Raw genomic sequence first — 26323 nt, 5'->3', positions numbered from 1 at the left:
AGGAAGGGTATTTTCTGCACACACAAGCAGATGAACCTTAGAGCGAGCTGTTGTGTGGCCTGGCTTATGACTGCAGAAGAGGGAACTGTTGTCCTTCTGGGAGATGATTGTTCCAATTTATGCAATCAATTTTGGATCAAATTAGCCCGTCTTCCTAAGGGCAGCAAGGACTCATGCCACTTTTTTTTTTTTTTTTATATTTCAGGTTCATGCTCAGCTATTTGTCATATGAATAAATTAGGAAAAAACAGGCTTAGATATCTTCTGTTATCCAAAGGTCAACCAAATTAATATCTGTAATGATCATATATTATGGTCTATAAATATGTCTAGAAATAGAATCCAATGACAGACTCCTAAAAATTATCTAATTACTCCATTTTGAATACACTAGGTTGTTGGTGTGGCTCAAGCAATCAATAAGAAATCTGGAATTGGTGGCACTTTCACTGAACAAGATGAAAAGGTATAAAAGCTGGACATTTATATCTCTTCTATTTTCACAGGGGAATGGGGGATGGGTAGTGATTACTTTGCATGCTGATCAGAAATTTTAAAGTTATTAAAAATTAAACACCTCTAAAAAAGTAAAGATTCCTGGTAATACTGCAGATTTCTTTCTTCATGAAGCCGTGAGATATGTGGATGTGAAATAGTTTAATTTCTGGATCAGCATGGTATCTCTCATACACCTCTGAAACACAGGCTTACTCTACTGAAATGCCTTGTAAAACAGTTTGATAACTTTTAATAGACATCCTTTTTTATTAATTGGTTTTAACTCTCCCATCATCCCCAACAAACATACTTTGAATGTAGAATTTGTGTAGTGATTCTTTTTTAGATTCTGTATCACTTCTCAATATAGCAATTGCAGGATGAGAAAAAGCTTTGGATAAATTATGAACAATGTATGAGACAATCAGTAGAGCAGACAGCATCTTGATTCCTAATTCTCACACTGCAGTTGCTTTCCAAACATTTCCAGGCTTCACATTCAGATTGGTATTGCAAAAAACAAGCTGCACGCAGGCTGGAGAAGTTGACTTAACCCTCAGCAATGAAAAATCGGAATTCACCCTTTCACTTTGAAAACTTTCCCTTTAAAACAAAATGCATACTGAGTATCTGCAGGATATCAGAATTAATCCCATTCTGAAAGGGGAAAAATTTCCGGGTTTGCTATGTTAGCAGAATTTTATTTCTGCTTTCCAAGAGATTGAATTCCCCCAAATAAGAGAGGCTGATTGTCTGCAGTCAGTTTTTGTAGATAAAATATGCATTCCTGTAAAATGAGTTGATTCCTCTGAGCTGCTTCTTATATCAATCCTACTTTTACCAGGATAAACTGTGAAGATCATTAGTTTAAAAAAGGGAGAAGAGATTCTTGAGGAAATAACAAATTATGAGTAATGGAAAAAAAACCCCCTTGAATGTGTGGTTGCCAAAAATATCTTAAAAATATCAATTAATACTTCAAAGTGAAAACAGAAAATTGCAGTAGCTTATCTTTGAATACAGTTAAGATGCTGTGAGACATCTTCATGAGGTGTTGATGTCCATTTGTCTTCAGGATTTTGCTGCGTATTTGGCATTTTGTGGAATTGTTCTTCACAACGCTCAATTGTATGAGACATCTTTGCTTGAGAACAGGCGTAATCAGGTACGATCAACAGGTTTGTCCCAAGAATACAGAAATTACGATGGTTAGCTAGTAATCAGTGCTTGCTCCTGATATTTCTCATATGGTAGTTATTCCTTGGCTATTTTTAATTACTGTAATTGAATGCTGTGTATCTCTGATAAAGTTCCAACTAACTGCACTGAGAAGTAGCTGGGCACATTCCAGCTTGGGCTGCGAGAAGTGGACTATCGAGGGGAAGAAGGTAAAGCTACATGTCAGAAAATTCATTCCATGACAATATACTCGATATTGCCTGAAGTTAGCCTGTGGATCACTGTACATATTACACAACCAGAGGTGTACATACTGCAGAAATTTCAGAGAGAATTATCCCTACAGAACAGTAGAAGTTATACAGATTGCTCTTTTATTCCACTACAACTATAAATAGTCACTAACCATATTTTCAGTAATGATCAGATGGAAAACTGGATTTCCTTCTGATTAATGTAACTGTATTCTGCAGCCATCTTTATAACTGATGGGTTATTAATACCATGGCCTTTACGGATGGATATGTCTGCCATATACAGTATGAAAAGGTTTTGGAGAAACAACTAGGCAGCAGTTTTAAAATTTTTCTGGTAGGTCTCAGTTTCCAAGTGATTATCAGTGTTTATAAATTGGTACAAATGTGGATAATCTTTTCAAATTGGCTCCATGCTTCTTGTGAGGAAAAAGGAATATAATATGAGCACATCTGAGCAGCTAAGTCCTTCAGCAGCAGCTCTGAAATACAGCAGACTGTATCTAAATGTTGTTTTCACCAAATGAGTTCATTAGGATCTGTTAAAATTGCAACAGATAATAATTGTGTTCAAAAGTCTTAAGAAGTGTAAATATCACTGTTTTTAGAGTGCACACATGAGCCATAGGAAACTATTAGGTTTCCTAAGGACAAATAACTGTGTGTGGTCTGGATTTCTCAGGTTTCATTTGATGAACTGTTAATGCCTAGATCTATTCTGTCTCTCTGACCAAAACCATCAGACAGCTAACTATGCTATTTATTTCTCAATCAAAAGTGCCAAACTGGCTATTATTTACTGCGACCTTGCAGTCTGTGTGAAAGCCCAAACTTAATTTTGGTCACAGATATACATGTTGACTTCCTTGATTCAGGGAAAAGGAGAAGAATCAAAGACAGTAGTAATGATAATTACTGCTTAAATCACAATTAGTCAAAACTTCACAAAATACCTTTTCCCCAGGTGCTTCTTGATCTTGCCAGCCTGATCTTTGAAGAGCAGCAGTCTTTGGAAGTAATTCTGAAGAAGATCGCTGCCACTATAATATCCTTCATGCAAGTGCAGAGGTGTACCATCTTCATAGTGGATGAAGACTGTACTGTGAGTATGTTTTTTGTCTAAAGGCAGAAGTGTTTGTTCCCTGGGAGCAGTGTGGGCTTCTCTCCATTCTGACACAAGTGTTTCAAACCCATAGTATATTTGGTCGCCTTTTTGTCCTCTGCCTTTTCTTTTACAGCATCTAGTCAGGTTAGGTGTTGACTTGGGAGGCTTCAGTCTTTGTGTAGGCCAGACTGCCATTTTAGGCAGCCATTTTGCATTACCTGTTGATAAACTATGGCTCTAAGCTATCTCCTATAGCATAGATCTTGAATATTGAACTCTTTTGTAACTCATTTTCTTGGCTACTGATGTAGGACAGAAAAAGGAGAAGGCTGGGAGAAAAACAAAGTGGCCTTTGCTTCCTGTGCGTGTATCTAAGCAAGGAGTATCTAAATAAGGTACCTAAACAGAATCATGGCCTGTCCCAAGACCCTGGCTCACTGAAGCAAAGCACAACTCCTTTCCAGTCTGCCCACCTGTATTTCCTTCCTATTGAAAATAGGCTGCAGAACAAGGAGCGGGATACTATGTTGCACGCCTCAGTCTTGTACTGGCATTGCTAGTTTTACCTTCACTACTCGTTACAGATATGCGTGTACTAAGATCTGGAAGTAAGGAAGCATTTCCAGGTTCTGTAGCACAGAAATAACACACAGCACTTGCGATCATCTGCCACAATCCCATCTCTCACTGTATTTAGAAGAGTCACTCCTGCACACAAGAATACAGAAGAGGAATTTACATAATTTTTGTATTCACAGATTCACACTGTCCTTGCAAGTTAGATAAATTCCAGCACCTAGTTTGCAGTCTGTAGTTTGAATCTTTAGTACAGAGAGAATCTAATTTCTCTCTACATTTAGGCTTCTCAACTGTTAAAAAAAGCTGCGTGAAAAGCAACACAGAGATCAGTCAATACATTTAAAAGGTTTTGATGTCCTCACCTGTCCAAGCAAAGCAGGTCTAGAATTGGATGAATGTTAAAATAAAGAAGACAGATAAATTTGGCACAGCTTGTAAATACTGGGATTTCTTCTCAGAGTGATCAGCAGAGAATCAAGACACTTCAATGGTATTTAAAATTGTATCAAAAGATATTTTTGTGGTAGGATCCTATACACTTACTGCTAGATGTGAAATGAAGTTAAATAATTTTACACTTGTCTTTATTACAGAATAGGTTTTGATAACTGCAACAAGCTTTTCATGAATACTGCTATTCTAACTTATGACAACCTGATACACCTATATATTAAAATATCCTCTCGGTATTCCAGGATTCATTTTCTAGTGTGTTTCACATGGAATCTGAGGAATTAGAAGATTCAGCTGAAAATCTGAAGAGGTAAAACAATAAATTCAAACTTTTGGTCATCCCAGGAGAACGCTGAAGAAAAGATGCTTTTAGTATTTTTTTTCTTAGTAACAGACCTTATTTCCACTGGGTACCATGTATTACTGCTATTTTTATAGAGCAGGTTTTGCCCTGAAATGTACATAGACAAACTCTATCGCTTTAAAAAAGGTCACACTGAGCAGAATAGGAGAGTAGAGCCTGATCTCTTCACTTTTGTCAGGTCTAAGTACATAGTTGCATCACAAGGCTAAGCTATGGAAATGTACAAAATGTGAGAAGTAAAAATTTAAGTTGGTGGGCTGCTCTAAAACTGATCTGCAAGAAATCTGTGTAGATGACTATGTTGTAGAGTAGACATATCCACATTAGTAGATACTAATACTATTTATGATTTTAATCAATTATTTTAATCATTATTCTTTTTTCATAGATAGGGAAGCTGACTCAAAGAACATGACTGACTACATCAAGAATAAATTCCTAAAGTTCTAACTTTCAGTCACCTTTGAGAAACCATTAAGAAGTTCATCTGGGAGGAAGGGAAAGATGTAGAAATAGCTGAATTGAAATATCCAGATTAAATAGTTTCCAAATTTAGTCTGAACCTCTGTATTGAAGTTTGAAAATTACTGTCTCCATTACCTTTCTCTGTCATCAAAAACAGTTGTTTCAAATAATGCCAAAAGAGTGAGACACAGTTGTATATAAAAGGCACTACTACAGATACAGTATGCAGAGAGAATATGGGGATTTCTGTACCCCTTTGATCTATTTTTGCAGAGAACATTTATTATATTAAATTTAATTCCATGTATTAGAAAATTATGTCCAACGTGTGTGGCTTGAGCAACTGAAAACTGTTGAGCTGTATTTCAGACAATGTACAGCCAGAAAGTACAGAGGTACAACAGGCTAGTAAGATCACAGGGTGAAAAAGAAAGTTTCTGTTTACTTCCTCTTCTACACTATGGGAATGGTAAAGAGAATTTACCCTTCCTATGCATTATCCCTTTCATGGTTACCAGTTAATGGACTCAAAATGTAATTTACTGCTTGCATGGGCCATCAGTAAATTATCTCTCATAACTGATAGGGAAGAAATCTTGGAGGCTTAATTGCATATCTGAATCTTCTTTGTGAGACAGCACAATTATATACCAAGGACTGTACTATGAGTCAACTGTTGGAGTTAGAGCTTCTGCTATGCTTGAAGGGCACAATTTTGGGCAATAGCAGAAATATAATGACATGGATTAGATGGGAAGTATTACTTTACATAGTAAAATTTCAGGCTTATTATGTAATTGAGGACCCTGAAGAGTACCCCAAATCAGACTGGTTTTCAGAATTGTGGGGCGTTGCCTTTTATAAAACTAAGTTTATGAAATAATGAAAGAGTAATTCCCTTCCTCTCGCACTGTGAACATCCTTACACCAGAAGGATAACTAAAGTCAAGTCAAACGTCAGAGGGAAACTACAGGAGCTTGATGGGAATAGGTTTATTATTAGGACATATGTCCTCCTCCAAAGCAGGCAAAGGGTCCAAGAGAATTGAAATGCCTTAATTAAATACATCGTGGCTAAAAAAGTAGGATATGATTGATTTTGTAAAGACATTTTATGTCCTGATTTGGAATAAACAGTTCTATTTCAGTAACAGAATCCCCATGCAACTGATTGTGCCTTTACTTCTAGAACAAATTTGAAATGAACTTAGAAGCAGAAAATACACAAATGTTACCTGCTGCACTCTGTTTAAAGAATGTGTGAATTTCATCTAGTATTAATTTTTCAAGTGTGTCAGATCTCTGAATGGAGTTTGTTTTCAAAAAGTTCTGTTTATTTTAATATAAACCCAGCTGTTCATTCTTTATCCTTCATCTGCATAAACTGTACTGATTTGTTTATTTCTTAAGTTTGGTGTTCAGTGTTAACATTGTTGAATATTAAAGAAATGGTGGAACGTATATATCAATCCACTCTGCAGTTTTGTGATGACAGCTGGATTAGGATACAGGATTTTAACTCAACTCCATTATATATCTATTGGTTATATCCTTTCCTCATACAGGAAAGATATTACAATTACCTGCTTTGCATAATGAAATGATCCATTTTCATACTAAGCACATAATAATAATGTTGTATCCTTCAGGGACTATGATACAAACAAAATCAATTATATGTATGCTCAGTATGTCAAGAATACGATGGAGCCTCTTAACATCCCAGATGTCTGCAAAGACAGAAGATTTCCCTGGACAGTAAGTAAAATAAGCTTAGATTTGAAATTCAGAAATGGAGAATGTTTTTATGTTTACCTTTCAAACCTTTTTTTGTTTTCCCCTTATTATTGCTATTAATTTAACAGCCACAGTTAGAATTACGCAAACACAAAGGAAGGTACGTTTGCTCGATAAAATTCATTATCAGTGAAGAAAAGGTACAATACTCCACAGTGAGCCAGGTGGCTAGGAAAGGGATTTATCTCTACAGCCATTATTTAAAAAGCCTAACATTAATTTGTCGATAAATAGTGCGATGTGGAGAGCTTGCAATATGTTCTATGGAAAACACTGAAGCGAAGAACAGTTCGAGGTTTTCACAGTAATCCCTGATAGTTTACTGTGAGCGTTGGGAGGCTCTCAGAAGTTCCTTCCCTTTTATCCTCTCCTTTCCGTTCTTGTTCTGGCAAAGATTAATGTTATAGATGCTAGTTCTTTGCTGTTTTGGAGAAGGAACAACTTCACTTTTCTTTGGGAGCTTTTGCTTCACACTTCAAGTGTGAGCTTGTGGTATGGTGTACTACTGAACACACAGATACTGGAGAGTTAGGAGTGAAAGTCCCTTGGCAAGACTCAGATTACAGTCGTCATCAACAAAAAGCAAACTTGCAATTCTGTATTTTCCTGTCAATGCAGAAATTAGAAAGATGTCTGCTCTTCTTATTATATTTAAGCCTGTTGGCTAGAGGGGCTCAGAGAGAAGGTAATAAGAGGGAGAGGAGTTATTATGATCAGCAGATAGCTTTTTACCAAACTCTTTGTTCTGAGATGCACAACGAAAAGGTCAGAAAATACAGTGTTCAATGTGATTGTTCCAGTAAGTGGAAAGAAGGGGCAGGCTCATGGAGGGGGAGCTGTGTTGCATCTCTTTTTCTCTGTGCAAGGTTTCATGGATGTTCTGGAGTGGGTTTCTATGAAGGATGGAGCAAGACAGGAATTGAGTGCTCACCACTTTGCAGTACAGGGCCCAAAGCTATCTTAACTGCAGGAGTAGAAGTAAAACCAGAATCAGACGGATATACTGTATTAAATCAATAAAGGTGATTATTTTGAAGTCATATTAAAATAAAATTAATACCCCGAGGGTGATCCAAACAACTGTTTGTCTGAAACAGGCCTTTCATTTCGTCAGTAGGGTTAGAATACTTTTGCATTTTTCCCTGAAATCTAGATGACTTACACCATATGCATGTAAAAGAAACTCATAAAAAGAAAATAGTAGTACTGCCAGAAGGAATTTTGGATAATGTTTTTCAACACACAGTGGCTGCATCTCCACCCCTGTGTAGGAGCAGTCTCAAGGCAGGGCTGTAGGCTAAATGTTTTGAAATCTGATGAACCCTGACATGAGGAAAATCCCAGGTGTACCTAGTGCCCTAGAAACCTTGGCTTGCCTCTTTCTTTAGTGGACATTCAACAGTATGCTTACTCACCTTATGAAAATAACTTTGTGCTTTCTAAATGCTTTGGTGGCCTCACGTACCTAGGTAGTGACATGAGGCAGAACAACAGCTTGGGTTTATTCGTGGAAGAGCCATGATGTTGCCTGCCTCAGGTTCAGGCCACTTACAAGGACAGTATAGAAGCTAAATGCTAAGCTTCAGCAGTCATCTGTACGTGTTCTTTCCTGAACCAACAAAGCGCAGTGGAGACAAAGTTCAAATAGTTACTAGACTCCTTAAAGGCATTTAAGCCTGTTTTTGCTTAATCTCCTTCCTGTTCCTTAATACTGGGTCAGGCATTTTTATTAAGCATTCTGCACTGTGGTCTTATCTCCAGTCTAGTCCAGTTTGACTTTCAATGCATCTGAACTTTATGATGAAACAGCAGGTTCTGCTCAGGGTAGCCATAAACCAATTTTCATGCAAGCCTGACTTTGCGTTTCTCTGCTGCCCTTGCTGGAGAGGTCTAGGGAGAGATGCTGATCCTTATAGCCTTTTTTACAGCTGATTTCACAGGTATGTCACAGTTCAGAAAACAGCAAATCCTAGTCTTCAGTTATTCCATATACACTCTTGATAATGGGCTACTATTAAGTAGTAGTATTTAAGTTCCTGGAGTCATGTAAAGTATCTGGCATGATGTAATCCTTTAATGTTTTCTTTAAAGAATCACATTTCCTATTGCCACTTGTAAGCATTATAGTGTTTGTGCATTTGCCTGCAAAGAAACTGTCTACAATCCTTGCACAGCACCAGAGAGCAGAGCAACAATAGTAAAAAAAAAAACCCAAATAACCTTTTGATCTGAAATATTAGTGTGTACCCATTTTTTTGTGTCGCATACAATTAGAGATTGGACCAAATGTACTTCTCAGCAACTGCCATGTTATTCCAGGAGCAGTCAGAGGAGAACTACGTCCTTTTCTCAACAGGTATTTGAAAAAGATGCATTGTCTTTTTGTTCCACCCTTCCACCCTTTCACCTCCCAAATAAATTCAGTTTCCTTCTCTTGGAGCATGAGACATGATAAAAGGTCTTTGGAAGACTGCTGAATGTTGACCGTGTTGGTGGTAGTTTTCCTACCTGTCATTCTTTGGATCATAACTTGGTCTCCACTAAGCCCCCTTTCATTGCGTTAGTGGATTAATCAAGGCATCTCAAACAAACCAAAAAAGTTTGCGAAAACTTTAGTGCCACAAAACGCACTGTTAGCTTAATGTCAGGTAGTTACTCTTGTTTTATGACACCTGTTCCTTACATTGCCACATTGCAAGTGAGGGGATATGTTGGAAAGGGGAGACGTCAGTTCATTTTATAGCTCATGTCCTGGTGAGAGTAAAAAGGTGTCCTAAAGCCCATCTGATCTCTTTTCAGCTGCACTAAGTGGAACACTTCGTCTTGGTGCAAAGTTATCATTTTCATGGAAGTGGTACCGTCTAATGAAAGAACCTGTTACAACATCAGCACATTTTTAGCACAATTACACAAGTCACTGTAAACTCCTGCTGAATGAAGATTATCATTACCTGTATTATTGTTCACCAAAGCTTGTGTCAGATACAGTGTTTATTATACTGTCCAGCCAAAGATGTGCAAACTATTTGAAGACGTGGTTGGTTTTTGAAAGAGTATGTAAGCAAAGAATAGTTGTAGACCCCAGCTCTACAGCTTTTTCACTTCAGCCACTTGAACATTATTCTTTAAAATTGTAACTATATTTTTTTGTTTGTTTAACAGAATGACAATGCAGAAAATGTAAGTCAACACATAAAGAGTTTGCTGTGTACACCAATAAAAAATGGGAAAAAGAATAAAGTGATAGGTAGGTATCTTTACAAAAAATATTTTTATACCTTTCATAGAAATATTTCTGTGCTCCATAGTAAAATCTCAGCAACATGGAATCTCAACCCAGGAGAAAAGACCATTAATTATCATGTTTTCAACTAGTAAGTCCACCGCAACCTTGACTGTAAATTGGTTACCTAGTAAGTTACCAAAGTACCTACAAGACCCTTGTGATACTTCACCATTTTTATAGCTTCTTTGCATTTGAAAATTTTCTGTAAATAAAATTATTTTCATTGCTTCCTGTTCAGAGAGTTAGTTACCCCTCTTGCTTGTGTAGATCTTTTACAAGCCAGTGAAAGGAAGAGAAGATGTAAATCAATAAATAAGCTCTTCAGGCCTGAGCTGTCTGTAGTGGTGGACTTTTAGGCAACAGTAGTGGCATGTGGAAAGGCAAGCTGAGCTGCACAGACATTGACAGTTTCCTCAAATGAGACTCAGCTACAGAGAGATTTGTACATTAGAAGAAAGCTAGCTGCTGTGCAATTTTGGTGCTACAAATTGCCCTTTGGAGGTGCCTGCTTCTATCTGTGGATTACACAGGGAGCCTACAGTCCTATCATAAGACACTAGTTTAAGTGTCTAAAGCTACCCAGTGTAACTATCTCTGCAGCATCTCCTTTGCTTTTTCAAGAACTACTGTTCTTCTATTTTAAAGAGTGGCCATAGTACCACTGGTTTCCTGGGGTAACATTTTCAGAAGTAATTAGACATCACATAGGTCCTCATAGGCCTAGATGCTTATGGAAACTTAGAAGCCTAGTTATCTCTAGTTCCCTAAAAATACTGAGGTGGCTGTGGTCTGGGTCCTCAAAAATTGATATACACCTAAATAGTTTTGAGAATCTGATCAGGGAATAAGCTTAATGAGCTTTAAGTCTTTCAGTGAGTTTCAGATTCACCTTAAACAAAGGGATGATGATGCTTTTGGAAATTACCAGGACTTCCCTGTCCCATGGAGAGTAGAATGAGTGTCAGCCTGCTTTCCTGGCATCAGTAAGTTCCACAGGCAAATAGAACACAAAATATACTGATTCCTAGATAGCAGCATGAATCCAACTTCCTCAGCTTTACAAAATTTAGCAAGTAAATGTTAAGAGTTGCAAGAATGCATTTTTTAATTGTATTCAAATAATTTTCCTTCAGAATTAGGGCAAAACTGCATAACCGAATATATATAGTAAATACGAGGTCCCTTTTTCATTAAGACAGATCTTTTTTTTTCAACTCCTGAAGCAGAAAGAGAAGCATTATCTTTACCTAATGGAGTTCCCTGAAATTTCTTTTGATGTCAGCTTCTTAGAGTTCTTTCATTGCTTTAAGTATCCTACCAGACCCTAGAAGACCAAGATGAAGACTGAACTGTTGAGCTTTAATTAAAGATATTTCACTATGCTGTTAGCTACTGATAAAACAGGTGCATCTGATCTCAAGTAGTTTTTTTCTATTGTTAGTTCAAACTGAAAAGTTTCAGTCAGGCCACCCATTTAGGTGAGTTTTTCAAATCTGAGTAATTCTCACTGGGAAACGTTCTTTGAAGTTTTTTAAGGTTTCACAGCCTGCCTAATGTTCAGGTCTTTAACAGGGTAAGGTCAAGAAGTTGTCTTTGGGACAATACCCAGAAGTTCTTTTAGCATACTATATCCTATGTAAGACTATTATTATAGGTCTACTTTTTTGTTTTTAAGATTATTATACCCAAAATCAGAATTTGGGAAGCGGGGTGTGCAGATGGGCGTAGGGTAGGAAAAACTGTCCACAGCAAAACCAAGCAAACCTTACTGGCAAGAAAGATGAAAAGAACTTTTTTATTCTCCTGACTTGTGCATTTTTCAGGTATGTGGTGAAAGCTTTACAGAATCTTTCTGTGGTTTTATAACTATGTCCCACTAAGAGACTTTTGAGTTCCTTTAGTTGTAATGTATGGACCCCTCAATGCTTTGGGGAAGCTTTTGAAAAAGGTTACAGTTAAAAGTCTTAAGTACTTGTCGTGGTTTAACCCCAGCCAGCAACTAAGCACCACGCAGCCGCTCACTCACTCCCCCCCCATCCAGTGGGATGGGGGAGAAAATCGGGAAGAGAAGTAAACCTCACGGGTTGAGATAAGAACGGTTTAATAGAACAGAAAAGAAGAAACTAATAATGATAATGATAACACTAATAAAATGACAACAGTAGTAATAAAAGGACTGGAATGTACAAATGATGCGCAGGGCAATTGCTCACCACCCGCCGACCGACACCCAGCCAGTCCCCGAGCGGCGATTCCCCGCCCCTTCCCAGTTCCTAAACTAGATGGGACGTCCCATCGTATGGAATACACTGTTGGCCAGTTTGGGTCAGGTGCCCTGGCTCTGTCCTGTCCCAACTTCTTGTGCCCTGGCTGGGCATGAGAAGCTGAAAAATCCTTGACTATAGTCTAAACACTACTGAGCAACAACTGAAAACATCAGCGTTATCAACATTCTTCTCATACTGAACTCAAAACATAGCACTGTACCAGCTACTAGAAGACAGTTAACTCTATCCCAGCTGAAACCAGGACAGTACTACATAGTATATTTACTGCAGCTCTCTAATTTTTTAAGAGACATTTACGTGCATCCAAATACTGTGTCTTTTAAGAATTCATTTGCTTTTGTGGCTTATTCACTGTTGAGTCTTAATCTTGTTTTCATTACATCACAGTTGCTATGGAAATAATTATAATGTCATAAACAGTACTGAACAGAGATCTAAAAGTGAGTTTCATGATATTTTCCTATAGAGTTTTATAAGTCAGCTTCTTTTTCCCAGGGAAAGTTAATCTTGTTCTTAGTGAATCCTTATTTGCTGGATTATATATTTTTACTATCATTCATCTATCTAGTCATCTCATTCCATTAAGGTTCAGAATCCTGTTTGCAATATTCAGATACCACAACACCTGTTACAACAGCTTACAGCTACAGGTACAATATTCTTACTGATCTCTTCAGAGGAGACTCTGATATTAAAATAAGTTCCCCAAACAGAATGTCATTTGGAAACAGGACAGTGTTACATTGTCACCAGACATTAAAACTTCTATGTGCAAGGCCAATGTTCTTCTAAAAACACAGTTTGCATGTGTGTGCTACATTCTTTTCCTCAGGTTTTCTACCTACTGCAACAGGGAAGATGCACACTTGCTCCCTCAAAGACCTTTTTCCTTTCAATTAAAAACCTCAATGAGCTTTCTTAGTCTGTAAATATGAAGTACTAAAATGCTGAAAATACTTTCATATAAAAAATTCTTAGCACTGACAAGACCTTACAGTAGCTGCTGATTATGTTCACTGTTGGCATGGCTGTAAAATACTATTCATTATAATTTCTTCCCTACCCATAAGCAGAGAGGAAATCCAGCCTCCCTGACCTTATGATGGCAAAGCGTAACACATTCAGATTATGTTCATATATCCTGTGTAAATTAGGAGTAGCTCTACTGAAGCAAGAAAACCTAAGAATTATTAAGAGTGTTCTGGAAACACCATGCTAAACAGTTATCTTCTCTTTTGCTGGTTAAATACATATTTAATATTTCACTTTTTCTGCTGCAAAGTGTTCTTCATAAAATACATAAAGTATACAAACTGGCATGCAATAGCAATTTATAGAAAATGAAGTTTGTCATTTGGTAATTTTTTTTCAGAATTTTTAATTTGAAACTATTATTTTTACTGGGATAATTATTTGCAGTTGGCCAGGAAAATGCTAGCTTTTATGCTCAAAACTGTTAGTACTCACACTCATGAGAGTGAGAAAACATTTGGACTCACTTAAGACAACAATCGCCCCCAAAGCAGTTTTGGCCAAAGACAACATATACTTACAATGCAGCTGCTTTAATTAATATTCTGATTTCTTAGCAGAAACTGCCATCCCCTAGGTAAAACTAAAGTGAGGTATACGTGTGAATTTTCCTCTGCTTAGAATGGTGTCAGGGAGGTTTGGTAGAAGTTACCTGTCAGACCTTTCAATGGCACGTGCACAGAAAAGTTCGGAAGTTCTTAACAGAAGATAAACAGATGCAACTATCAACAAGTGTGAACCTAACAAGCTGAATTCAGCAAGATGCTTTTCAGTGAGTTCAGTAGTCTTTGGAGCAGGCTGTAATTCAATCACATCCTCACAGGACCAGCAAGTATACTTAAGCTTTGAGCCTCAACGTGGGTATTCTCTGTTTAGTTCATTTATTCTAAAAAATTTCCAGTACTGACTCAAACAAGGAAGTGAAAACTCTGTGTACCACCATTCTGACTTTCATAAATGTTCTTTTGGCATGGTTACAAAAATTTAATTAGCCTCCAAAGGACAAATTGTCTTTAGGGATTATATCAATCTAGAATGCTATTAATAATAAAAGTTAGGATGAAAACGTCCCTAGAATTTCACAAGATAATCAAGTCTGTAAAGCCCTACATTTTTGTTTTACAAATCCTAATAAATACTTTTGAGTCTACTTAGTAATATATAACATTTTAGCATTTATCCTATAATACAGTGCAATTACTCTAAAAAACTTCAGGGAAAATCCTACAGCACTCCTGTTTGTAACTTATATGTATATTGGTAGTTTATACTGTAGGCTAAACTGTCCTAGACTTAATTTTTCTCTTGATGTTTCATACAATAGGTGATATGTTGGGAGTTCTCTGTATTACTTCTTTTAATTTCTGTATCCTGGCATAGGGGTTTGCCAGCTTGTGAATAAGATGGAAGAAAACTCGGGCAAAATCAAGGCTTTCAACAGAAATGATGAACAGTTCCTGGAAGCATTTGTCATCTTTTGTGGCTTGGGGATCCAGAATACACAGATGTACGAAGCTGTAGAAAGAGCCATGGCCAAACAGATGGTGACATTAGAGGTGAGCTGAAAATGTAGGTGGTCCTTAACTAGCCCAAAACAGATCCTCATTTTCTCCAGACCCTGTCTGTTCTACACATAAGTGCAGCTACTCATATGGATACTGAACACAAACTGTTCTCCCCCAGAAGAACAGCATTTGGCCTGTTGAGTTGCACAGGAATTTTTCTACTTGTTTCCATACCTGCCAGCAGACTATTTTATTTGGTATTGTATTTTAACTTTACTCATGAAATTTAGTGGTGAGCTGAATGCGTCTTTTCCTCTACATGAGGTTACACATTGGCAACATAGCAGGTTTGTTCTGTTGCGTAGGAAGAGGAAATGGTTTGGGGGATTAGGGGCTTCCTTTTCTTGTCTGAGGTTTTCTGTGATGATTTTGGCTCAGTGCTTTAGACAAACTGGTTTGTGGAGTAACAGCAGCATTATTGTAGGTTTTCAGCAATTTCCTCGGGCTCCATCAAACCATATCAAGATGAACGTCATCTGGTCTCAGCCTTTGAATTGGTTACTGTTAAGTTTAATAGCTAAAGAGGGCTTTAGTCTGAGAAGCTGAATTACTCAGAGGTGATAACTTGAAGCTGAAAGTGAAAAATTTGTAGACTTTGGATCTCCTAGCATTCATTATGTAAACACAGTGTGTGCAGAACTCCTAAAATGGGGATTCTGTACCCCGTAGCCTCTAAAAGAAATGTTAAAACTCTCAAATAAACCTCTATTAAGTCATGTTAAATAAAAAGGTTGTAAAATTATTGTCAAAATAATTTCAGTGCTTTAAAAAAAAAAAGAGCTGTTTGCTTATATATGGCAGATTAGCAATTATCTCTCTTACTTTAACACTTTACAGATAATACAGGAAGTCCAGGCAGATTATAGGTTAGTATATGAGATGATTTCTTTACAAAAAAGTCAGTCTCTAGTTGTTAAAAAAACTCCATACCATTTTCATGTGCTGTGTTCTCAACAGCTAAAAAATATGACCTTATTTTGTTAATATAAAACAAACATACTTTATTTCAGACTTTTGTTGCCAAGTTTCACTTAGGGCAAAACTTTATTTTATGTCTCAATAAACTCCTGAAAGGATTATTATGGCATTATTATGGCAATAATGTCAGGCTCATAATTATAGCTGTTTCATGTATTATTTGTCTTTGAAAGTGGGGCACGAAAACTTTCCAAAGAGAAAATCAGAGTTCTTTGCTCTTTTGTAGAAACTATTTACATTTTCTTGACCTAATTATCTCAAGAAGATTCTGTGCTGTGGGAGATCTGTGAAAGCTCCAGATATCTCCCCATACACTTTCAGAGAGCTCCCTTAAAACCAGCACAAGCCCTGCATGGACACTAGATTTCATCAGCAAATGCAATGCAATGCAGTGCAGTGCAGTGCAGCTGCAAGCTGAAAATTCTGCTTTAGGAAAAATACCTTTTTTATCACATTGCTCTTTTGTTTGTACTAAGGTCTGCTTTTCTCTTTCTGTAGGTTCTCTCATACCATGCTTCTGCTGCTGAGGAGGAAACGAGGGAGCTGCAGGTAACAGCGGTAATTGAATTTTTTACTATTACTTCAGAAATATTCCATTAATAGAACAACAAAGGGCACAGATGTGATCCCCAAACATGCAGAAGCACATTTCCCAGAAATAAAAATTACAGTGAAGCTTAAACTGATTGGTTCCAGAGTTGAATCAATACATCACATAAAAGGGAAATGCTACAATGCCTACAATGAGAGATACAGGTTGGCCAGAGAGCTGCAATTACAGGAGAACCAGAAGTATACCTACCGACTGCCTTTCTTATGAGTTTAAGTGACAGTAACAGCTGATGCAATGCTAGTATCAACTCGCAATGATTAAGTATTTCAGAAGCAAAATGTTGGGAACTCTTCTTTCTGCAGCTAAGTCTGAATGTTGTATATTTTATATCTTTGGTACCTTTCAAGCATCCCAAGTATGGGTGCAGCTTTATGGCCTTAGATAGAAATTCTGTATTTAGTTGTTAATGCAAAGATTTTTTTTTATTATTTTTATGGTTACTTTTCTGTGCAGTGTCCTGTTCTGCTCATGTTTAATTCTGTTTTTAGAAACCATTGCCTAAGGAATAACTACAGCTATGATTTCAACTGTAGTTCAAAGCACAGCCTGTGCTTCGTCTCTCCAGTTCTCTCTGTTGGAGTAGACATTCTGGGGAAATAGCATCACCCCTGCTGTATGAAAAAAAATGGGAGGGATGGAGAGGAAGGTGGACATAGGGAACCACGAGCTTGGTAGCATGGACTGGACAAGCGAGGTCCCACAGAACAAGGCACAAGATTAACGATAGTTCTAGAATGCTTAGTATCACACAGATTTTGAACTACCAGTACTACCATGCTTTTTCTCATCAATAAAGAGGCACTGACAAGACCAGCATGCAATGCACCTCCTATGGTTTCTCTCCATGGCTTGCCTTGTAATCTCTGTGGTTACATCTTTACTGCTAAATAAAACAGAACCACAACAAACCTAGCACTGAACCCCTGTCCACCTCTACCGATTAACTGTCCGCGTGCTTCCTAGCACAATCTTGGCCCATGTCAGCTACCACTTTCTAAGGTAATACCAGAGCACACAGTACCAGAGCACATAGCACAGGCCATCTCCAATAGACAGTGTGGATGAGTGCACCAGATTTGGCTTCCTCTAGCCTACCATCTTGCAGCGCTATTCAAGCAGGTTTTGCACCCTCAGATATATCACATTTCATCACATCACATCCCAGGGCATGAAACAAATACCCTATTTTCATGCTATGAAGCCATCACTCTGAATTTTAACAGAGCAATCAGATTAGTTCAGATAATTTGAGCTGAAAAAAGAAAAGAGGCACTAAAAATAAGGGTATCTTACAACTTAAGGGCACCACATGGAGCCCAAAGCAAACCATGGACCAAGTGCTATCTATGTAGTATGCACAAACCAGTTTGTGGCATTTCGCCTCATTGCTAGAGAATGATCCCTGGCCTGTTTTATATAGCAGTATAGATCTAACCACCTCACTGATAATTTGGTTTCTTCTTTGTGCTTTTGTGTACAAGATACCTAATTCAATGACCACTACTAAAATTGCTCCTTTAGGCATTATTCTTTCCTTTAGAAAGCTTAATTTCTTTCTTTGGTGCCACATTCCACCACTTTCATTACTCAAAACTTCCCTTATGGCATATAGACTTTCTAATTGTGTTGCTTTTTATGAAAGTAGTTCTCTTCTGCTTTTTTTCAGTTTGTTTTTCTTTGTAAATTGCAATGATTTCATTTCTTCATAGTTGTCAGTCCTCTTTCTTCTGAAAAACAGAGAACAGCTTAGATTTCCATATGGTGTGTGTCACACCAAAGAAAATATTGATTCTTGATTTTTTTCCTAAATTACTGACTGTGCAGTAATTTGTGATCTGCCAAGCATTATGGAAGTGCTATTTCTATTAAGGTAAAAGATGCTCAAAAGACTTATTGCTTTGTGGAGTCTCTTCATGTTAAAAGATTTTACTACATACTACCATGTATATGGCCTCCACTCTGCTATTCACCTATTTAGTGTATCCTCTATATTTTTGCATCTGGTTCTGCAAGTGCCTTAGTAATATCTTAGGCTACCACTCACTCCCTGACTTCCAAATAACCGAAGCCTCTGTATGTCTTTATTTCATTGCTAGCTCACCTCACAGATGTCCATGATAGCCAAACAGATGGTCAAAGCTGAGTCAAAACATTAGAAATCGAAAGGAAAGTTTATTAAATTGAGAATTTACTTGTTTTATAATGTGTTTAAGAATAAAACCACAGCCAAAACTTGGTCTGAAGCCCGTGTCTTTTCAGATGTACAGCTTTATAGTACAAAAAAAAAATGTAGTTCTTTCTGTTATTTTGTAACTAAACACAATGTAAAATTTAGTATAAGAGCTTTCCCCCAGCTAGGACGCATGCTGTCACAAAGTTACTCAGCAGAATCAATGGTATATCAAAGGAGATACAGGACTTGACCTTTATAGCATAATACTGGAATTGATACTTGTACCTGCTGTCTTTGAATCATTACAGTTAATACATACTATATTAGTGAAACACGGCATTGGCAACAGAAATTACTAAGGCTTGTCGCAAGTGAAATTTGTGACAACAGATTTATCAGCAAGTGGTTTCTCTAATTTAAAACTGTAGCTTTCAAGTACATTTTATTTGTGGACTCCTAAAAAGTTTAGATTGGAGGAGCAAAACCTTACAGACAGAATTTCAACCTACTGACAACAGCCTCAGTTTTCTCCTTAATTACCCTGTGATGAGATGCAATTGTAGACCCTTACCCTAAAAATCCACATGGTACAGTCACATGGTTAATACTCCTGCACTGCAGTCTTCTAGTTGAATCAATTAAAACCTTATTCCTAAAAGAAGGAAAAGAGACAAATCTTGCTCTTTAAATATCATGTACCCTTTGACATACAGGATCATTGCTGCCTTTTTTCCTTTGCCTCTGTACTCATGAAGTAGAACATAATTAAATGTTGCAAGTATCAACCTCTGTCTTTTTTTTCTGAAACTATTTGCTCTTTCTGTGCATTGATAAAGGCAGCAGTACTTGAAAAGAGATAGGGCCAAGTAGTTTCAAGATCAAGTCATTCATGTTAAAGACATCAGTACTCCTATTCCTAGTTTTAACCTAAGTCCTGGATAAGTAGTGATAAAGGGAGTATCTGCTACCCAAGTTGAGAAAGCTAACTTGCTTCCTTAGTTTCTCCTCTTAGTTGTGGGAGAGAGATAGGTGAATCTAGAAAGCAATTCAGAGCAGGTGATTATTTTACGTACCGATTCAGGGAAATACGTGAGCATGGCAGTTCCTTTCTTAATGCAAGTGATTCTTTCCTTGCAGTCTAACTTAAACTGTCAGCAAGGTGTAGAGAACTTTTTTTTCTTTTTTGGTGTACCCACACAGACTTTCCAAAAGTTTCTGTGAAGTACTTGTGCTAGTATTTTCCCCTAGTTAAGAATAACCTCTACCACATTACTGGGATACCTTTGTGTTGACTACCTTCCCATTAACACATTATAAAAAGACTTCAGTTTTTAAATCAGCATGTGGAGCAGCTAACTAATGTAACCACCTTGCCTGAAGTGATAGACAGATGTTACTTATAGTTTATTCCAGGCTTCAGATTGTACAGCTTTGACGTAATGTGTGGAGATGCGATCCAGGTGCCTAAATTACAGTGATGTAGCAAGTCACTGTCTATAAACTGGACCATCCCTGATGGCTAAAGCTAACATATTGTACAACTTCTGTTCCACTGCTGAGGGTCAGCTAATGAATGGCAATTTACTTGGCTTCAGAATTTTATTAATTTTTATTTTGCACTCACATCGTTGTATCAAGCCAGCCAAAATAGATTAAAATTATGCTTCTGGATATACCTTTTTGCAATTTGCTTTGTTTTGCTTCTAAATAATCTGATAGCACAGAAAATAGATGCTTCGTCAGGCAGTTGGACTAAATGATCATTGTAGGTCCTTTCCAACTGGAACTATTCTATTCTATTCTATTTATTATCTGCCTTGTGTAATAGGCTGCAGTCAAATTTTTCACTTTCATCATCATTTCCACATACCACAGAATGTCATATTGCATCAGTCACCTCCTTTGAGCCTGGATACTGTCTGCAACCTGTGTTTTATCATACAAAGCAAATGAAACAAAGCAAAACCAGTCAGTTACCACAGTGGTCCCACATTTTCCTTAGCCTTCCTTTTGCTGCCAATGTATTTATAGAAACAATTTTTGTTGCCCTTCCCATCCCTCAGTAGTTCCAACTCAAGCTGAGCTTTGGTTTTCCCATCTTCATCCCTGCACACTTTGGTAATGTCTCTGTATTCTTCCCAGGTAGCCCATCCCCACTTCCTTCTTCTATGTACTTCATTTTTTCATTTGAGCTCACTCAGGAATTCCCTGTTCATCCATGCTGGCCATTTACCATGCTTGCTTGACTTCCTGCATGCCAGAATGGACTATTCTTGTGCTTGAGGCTTTCCTTGAAGGTAACACCTTGGTGTATGAAATGACGTCATAAGCTTTATCTGTAGGTTTTTCAATCATAATAGAAGACAAGTTTTAAAATTTATTTTCTATACTTAACCAGGTAATGAAATGGAGTCACTAATTAAGTATTCACTACTAATTACTATTAATACGATGCCTATAGTAAGCAATAGTAATTTAAAAGTCACAGTTATGCAAAGAGGGGAATTAATTGGCACATTTTCTTCTTTTCTTGACTGTTTCATGCTCTTTATAATATTCCTGAGGTGGAGAAATTGAGCAAGAGGTTGTAGTTCAGTTAGTGCTTACAGAAGCTAACCATAGCTCAATAACTTGAAATTAAAATAGTTGATGAACTTTCATGCTGTAAAATGGGTGGCAGATAGCTCTATTGGCTTCAGTAAGTGAAAGAGGAAATATTTAATCCAGTTAAGTAACACTTGAATAGCTACAGAGTGCAGTTTTTTATGTCTCAGCTGAAATGAAACTTATTGTTGTGGCTGTCAAAGGCAGGAGATCAAGGAAGGGAAAGATAAATTATGAATGAAGTCAGAACACAGGCATCGGGTGTTCTGTTGAGCTCCTACTGTGTCCTTCCAGCCCCTTTCCTCATGAAATACCAGACTGCAGTTGCAATTTTTCAAAATTATGTCATTAGAGTTCCTAAATGGTTGCATTATTTTCCACTGAACATACAGGCCTGGTGGTTCTTTCACATGCTCATAGATGAAATACCACATGAATCCAAACTGAGGAACACAAAATTACTGGTACAAGAAATGTGTAAGAATGTTGGAATTTTTTTCTGTGTAAACACTATTTTTCATAATCTTTCCTGACTTTCTGATTCAGACACACAGGAAAGATAACAGCAAGCTTATACGGAACAGAGATTGGTAGACGTAGTTATGGAGAGAGCTGATTTGCGTGCTACATGTAACAATACTGTAGATTATGGCACATGCTTCCTTTTCAGTGTCTCGGCCTTCTAGGACACAGTTCCCCATGCTGGAGAAATGTTTTCCCCTAGAATTACAAAGAGGTAGATAAACACATAGGTTTCTTTCTTTCACCATTTCAGTTTTACCTGATTTTCTTTTAAACCACACTCATATTCAGGTGAAACAACTGTAGAGATGTAGCACTGAGAACTCCACCTTTTATTTCACTGAAAAAACTGATACTAATTTTTGTTCTGTAGCCTAACATTTACCATTTATTTTGTTAGCAACCCTAACATTTGTATTTTGAAGGGCAACCAATAGCTATACTCTGAATTCTGTAACTAGAAAAAGTACAGTTGTAATACATAGAGCTGTAATACATGTAACACATGGGGATATTACTGATAATAAAAGTTACAGATTTTAAAAAGTATAGAGTTGGGGGTTTTTGTCTACTTTATAATTTCAAATTTTACACTGAATGTTTATGATTGTACTCAAATTACATCAAAAACTTTGTCCAAAGATTTTAAAGATTATTGATCACAGGTGAACCCTAATTTTTCAGGTTTCTAGCCCTGAGAAAGCTCTGCCTGTGGACATGTTCTGACTACCATAGCACTGAATGTGGATTCCGTTAGGAATTCTGTTCTACTGACATCTCTTTCCTCACCATTTTTAGAAAAATGCCAACAGTTACAGATTTTGATGTCTGCACGTCCATAAAAACAAACATGTAACTCCACTGCCTTATTTTCTCTGTCTCCCAATTTCATACATACTTTTGGTTGCAATTTGCCTTAGGTGATTTAGATAACAGACTGACCAGGTAATCCATTCCTTATTCTCTTGGTCTGTGGAAAAGCGTGTGTTAAATCTAAGCAAGCAAGGTAATGTTAAATGAAAAGGCTAAGGAAAGATAAATGCAAAGTAATCATCAGGTTTCAGTATAACGTGAAGGTAAAATTTAGTATCTCACTACTTCTCTGTTGAAAAAGCAGGTATTTATGTTATGCTTTCTCTTTCCTAGTGCTAAGCTGTGTTCTCTTATTCTTCTCTAGGCTGCTGTAGTACCATCTGCACAATCTCTCAACCTAACTGATTTCAACTTCAGTGATTTTGAGCTATCAGATTTTGAAACAACACTGTGTACAATTCGAATGTTTACAGACCTCAACCTGGTGCAAAACTTCCAAATGAAACATGAGGTATGAATGCTGTCAAATGCTGCTTCACATAAAGAAACAACTTAAATTATTAGAAAATCAGGATAATAGTTAAACAAGCCTCCAGTAAATATAATTGGAAATCTGTATTAAAGAATAGTTCGCAAACTAGGAAGGTATATAAAGTGGCCAGTACTGGGGTTTGTCCTCAGTTTGGTTCTACTGAAGGATTAATAATTTGGTTAACGGACTGTAAAATACTTTTAGAAAACTTGGGGAGCGGAGGTAGAGGACTTGGTTAAAATTCAAATAAGTTTGAAAATGTGTAGCAATATTTCAAAACCAGCAAGAATAAATATATAAAGAGTAACAAAAACAGTCAAATGCATAAATTAAAAATGGTAAACAGAAGAAACGCTAGTGGTAACAAGAGAAAATAATTTCACAGCTACTAGTATCAGAAACCATGTAAAAGTTCAATAATATGCCGTAGTGGCAAAAAGGAGAAAATTTCATTCTTTACTGACAGAGTGGTATTTAAGGCCCATGGACTAATTATATTGTAGCTCATACACAAAGAGAGACAGAGATACAAATTAATTAAAAAAAAAAAAAAAGGAGATTGAGCAAAGATTGAATGAATTAAGCTGGTTTTCTCCAGAAAACAGAATATTGAAAAGGGAGATGATAGCAACTTTTCAGTAAGTGAAAGACTATTACAAAGAGGAGAGTAATATTGTTCTCTATGTCTATATAGGTAGTAAAAGTAATTAGCCTAGTCTTTCCCCCACAAAAGATTAGATTAGAGATCAGGGGTTTATTATAGAGAGTGAAGACTGAAACAGATTACTTATGTGGGCTGTGGAAATTTCCCTGACAGTTTTTACCAATAGATCTAGTTGTAGATATTCATCTGTCAGAGGTGATCTAAACAGGTATTCTTATTTTGCTCCTAGCCCTGGACATAGACTAGATAATCTCTTAGGCCTCTTCCAGCCGATACACGCAATTTCTATTTGTAAAAACCTTCATTTTTAAGTTCTTTATTTTTGCTTTATATATTTTTCAACATAACTTCCAAAGTTCAGTATCAAAATGCAAGATCAATTCGGAGGACTTCATAGGCAAACAAATCAGTAAAAGAAAACAGGTATTTTGTAGATCAACAGTTTATAGACCAATTTAGATTAGCAGTGTTTAAGGGCCAAAAGGAGCACTGTATTACCTAGTCTGATCGCTTGAATATCCCAGTACTTAGTTTCACCTCTGTAGTAAGGCCAAGAACTTGTACTTCCTTAAGGGATATATCCCAGCAGAAGAGAGGGAGTCAGGCAGCCTAGTAATGGGTGGCTTCTAGTTCCTAGTGGAGCAATTGTAATGGATTTGCCAAACCAAAGTAACACCATGACAATAGACACATAATTACACATCTCAGTAGAAGCAAGAGAACAGTGACAGCTTTAAAGTTACACCTTCAACTTTCCATGCTAGAGCTAAAGAAAACTGGCAGTAGCCTAGCACTCCTTTTTTAACAGTGGAAAGGCAGAGAGTACTGCTGCTTTTGTCTGCGTGGAATTGTTTATGTGGGTGAATGATACTAGATTTTAATTTCTGTCAATACAACATCTTTCACTAGGAACACTAAAAATTTTCTTGAACAAACCAAGGCCTAGATTCTCAGCCAGCATTTAACATAGAGCAGTATGCTGTATCCATTTAAACCAAAGGATCTGCTCTAGTACACATCAAATTACTATCTGACCTTCATACCTTTCACTTTCTTAGAAGTAAAGTATAACCCCACAACTTGTAATACTGTTGTGTAAAACATCCAGGACATACTTACTTCCTGCATAAAAAAAACCTACCCAGCAACATAGTAATTGCTGTCTTTCTATCATACTTATTTGCTTTCCAAAGTCCAATTCTGCTTGGTTTTTGACAAGTTGATAAGAGGGAAAAGCTACATGTTCATTAACAAAAAAGCTCTTAAGAGTACCCTCTAATTAAAAAAAAAAAATTCTCTATCAAATATGTCGTTACAAACAATGATTTTTTTTCTCCCAGTTAGCTCAACATAACTCAGTTTCTGAATTAAGAGCAGTGGATGTGACAGTAACATTTGGCCATTAGTAATGAAAACCCAAACCCACAAGTATTACATACTCATTGAGAGGCTGAACTAGTGGCTGTAAGCATATTCTTATCTATGTTCACAGTTACAAGTATGTTATATTTGAACTTAATTGAGTTAAAAGGAAATTTATTTCTATAAGAGAGACAGTTTTCAAGCAGGACTAGAGAAGGATTTGTTTTCATAAAAAGAACAGATTTCTAATACATTTACAGTTAACTATGTGATGCTGTTTCTTAAAGGTTCTCTGCAGATGGATTTTAAGTGTAAAGAAAAATTATCGGAAAAATGTTGCTTATCACAACTGGAGACATGCCTTTAATACAGCGCAGTGCATGTTTGCTGCTTTAAAATCTGGTAAAATTCAGGTACATTTTGCTGTTTCTACATTAAGAATCTTCTGGCTAAACAAACTATCATGATGCATAGTTCTGACTGTCATGTCAATAAAGTGTTCATCACTCCATGGTATTGCTAGTGAAATCAAAATATTTCTGCTGAAGACTTCTGGCTTTAAGGGCATGGTTTGTGAAATTGTCGGCATGTTGTTATGCACCCAGTTTCAGTTAAATCCTCTGGAAATGATCAGGTGGATGTTCCCAATGGGAACATCTCAAATAAGGCAAGTACATGATTATGTCATTTTTTAAAGTTAATGCTTATGCTACAAGCAAGTCAAAAAAGTGGAGAAGAAAAGGACTGGCCCTATTTCAGGATGTTTCCTTATAATATTCAACAGGAATTTTTTTAAGTTCAAACACAGAGCTGAGTACAGCTTAGGCAAACAATAGAACATTTTTTGGAAATAAAGATTTAAATGCTTATTCTTATTATTGTTCACTGCTTTTGAACAATGTTTCAACCTTCCACTTAAAAGACACATAATAATTAAAAAAACAACCTAATCGCTTTTTATTATAAATGCTGAAGGGCTAGATGATCCCCAAAATAAGAAAGATACTGATTTAAGATTTTTCCAAAATATGTTTATAGGGTTTTTTTTTATATTCTTGAAGAAACAAAACGTTTCTGTTCATTCTGAATTCACATGTTTCTCCAGTTTGATTACAGACAATTGTTATTAGTTGGTTTATACAATTTTACAGTAAGCACTTCTTAGGGAATAAATAAATCCTATTTGTAGACCAAAAC

General features: G+C 36.8%; 1 protein-coding gene across 4 annotated transcripts in view; it reads left to right on the top strand.

The window, feature by feature from the left end:
• Positions 1 to 26323, top strand: part of PDE5A (phosphodiesterase 5A, cGMP-specific) — a 71848-nt gene that overhangs the window by 35476 nt on the left and 10049 nt on the right. For all 4 annotated transcript variants that reach the window (XM_010575555.1, XM_010575558.1, XM_010575557.1 and 1 more), the window contains 10 exons: positions 395 to 466; positions 1574 to 1663; positions 2896 to 3033; positions 4311 to 4378; positions 6547 to 6655; positions 9857 to 9941; positions 14681 to 14856; positions 16342 to 16401; positions 22933 to 23079; positions 25414 to 25539. In XM_010575555.1, coding sequence (XP_010573857.1) covers positions 395 to 466; positions 1574 to 1663; positions 2896 to 3033; positions 4311 to 4378; positions 6547 to 6655; positions 9857 to 9941; positions 14681 to 14856; positions 16342 to 16401; positions 22933 to 23079; positions 25414 to 25539 — 1071 coding nt within the window. The remainder of the gene's footprint in view (positions 1 to 394; positions 467 to 1573; positions 1664 to 2895; positions 3034 to 4310; positions 4379 to 6546; positions 6656 to 9856; positions 9942 to 14680; positions 14857 to 16341; positions 16402 to 22932; positions 23080 to 25413; positions 25540 to 26323) is intronic.

This window comes from Haliaeetus leucocephalus, unplaced genomic scaffold (assembly GCF_000737465.1).
Source record: "Haliaeetus leucocephalus isolate CR32 unplaced genomic scaffold, Haliaeetus_leucocephalus-4.0 Scaffold484, whole genome shotgun sequence".
NCBI classification, from domain to species: Eukaryota; Metazoa; Chordata; class Aves; order Accipitriformes; family Accipitridae; genus Haliaeetus; species Haliaeetus leucocephalus.
Note: the sequence above shows the minus strand (reverse complement) of the source record. Positions and strands in the feature narration are given on the sequence as shown.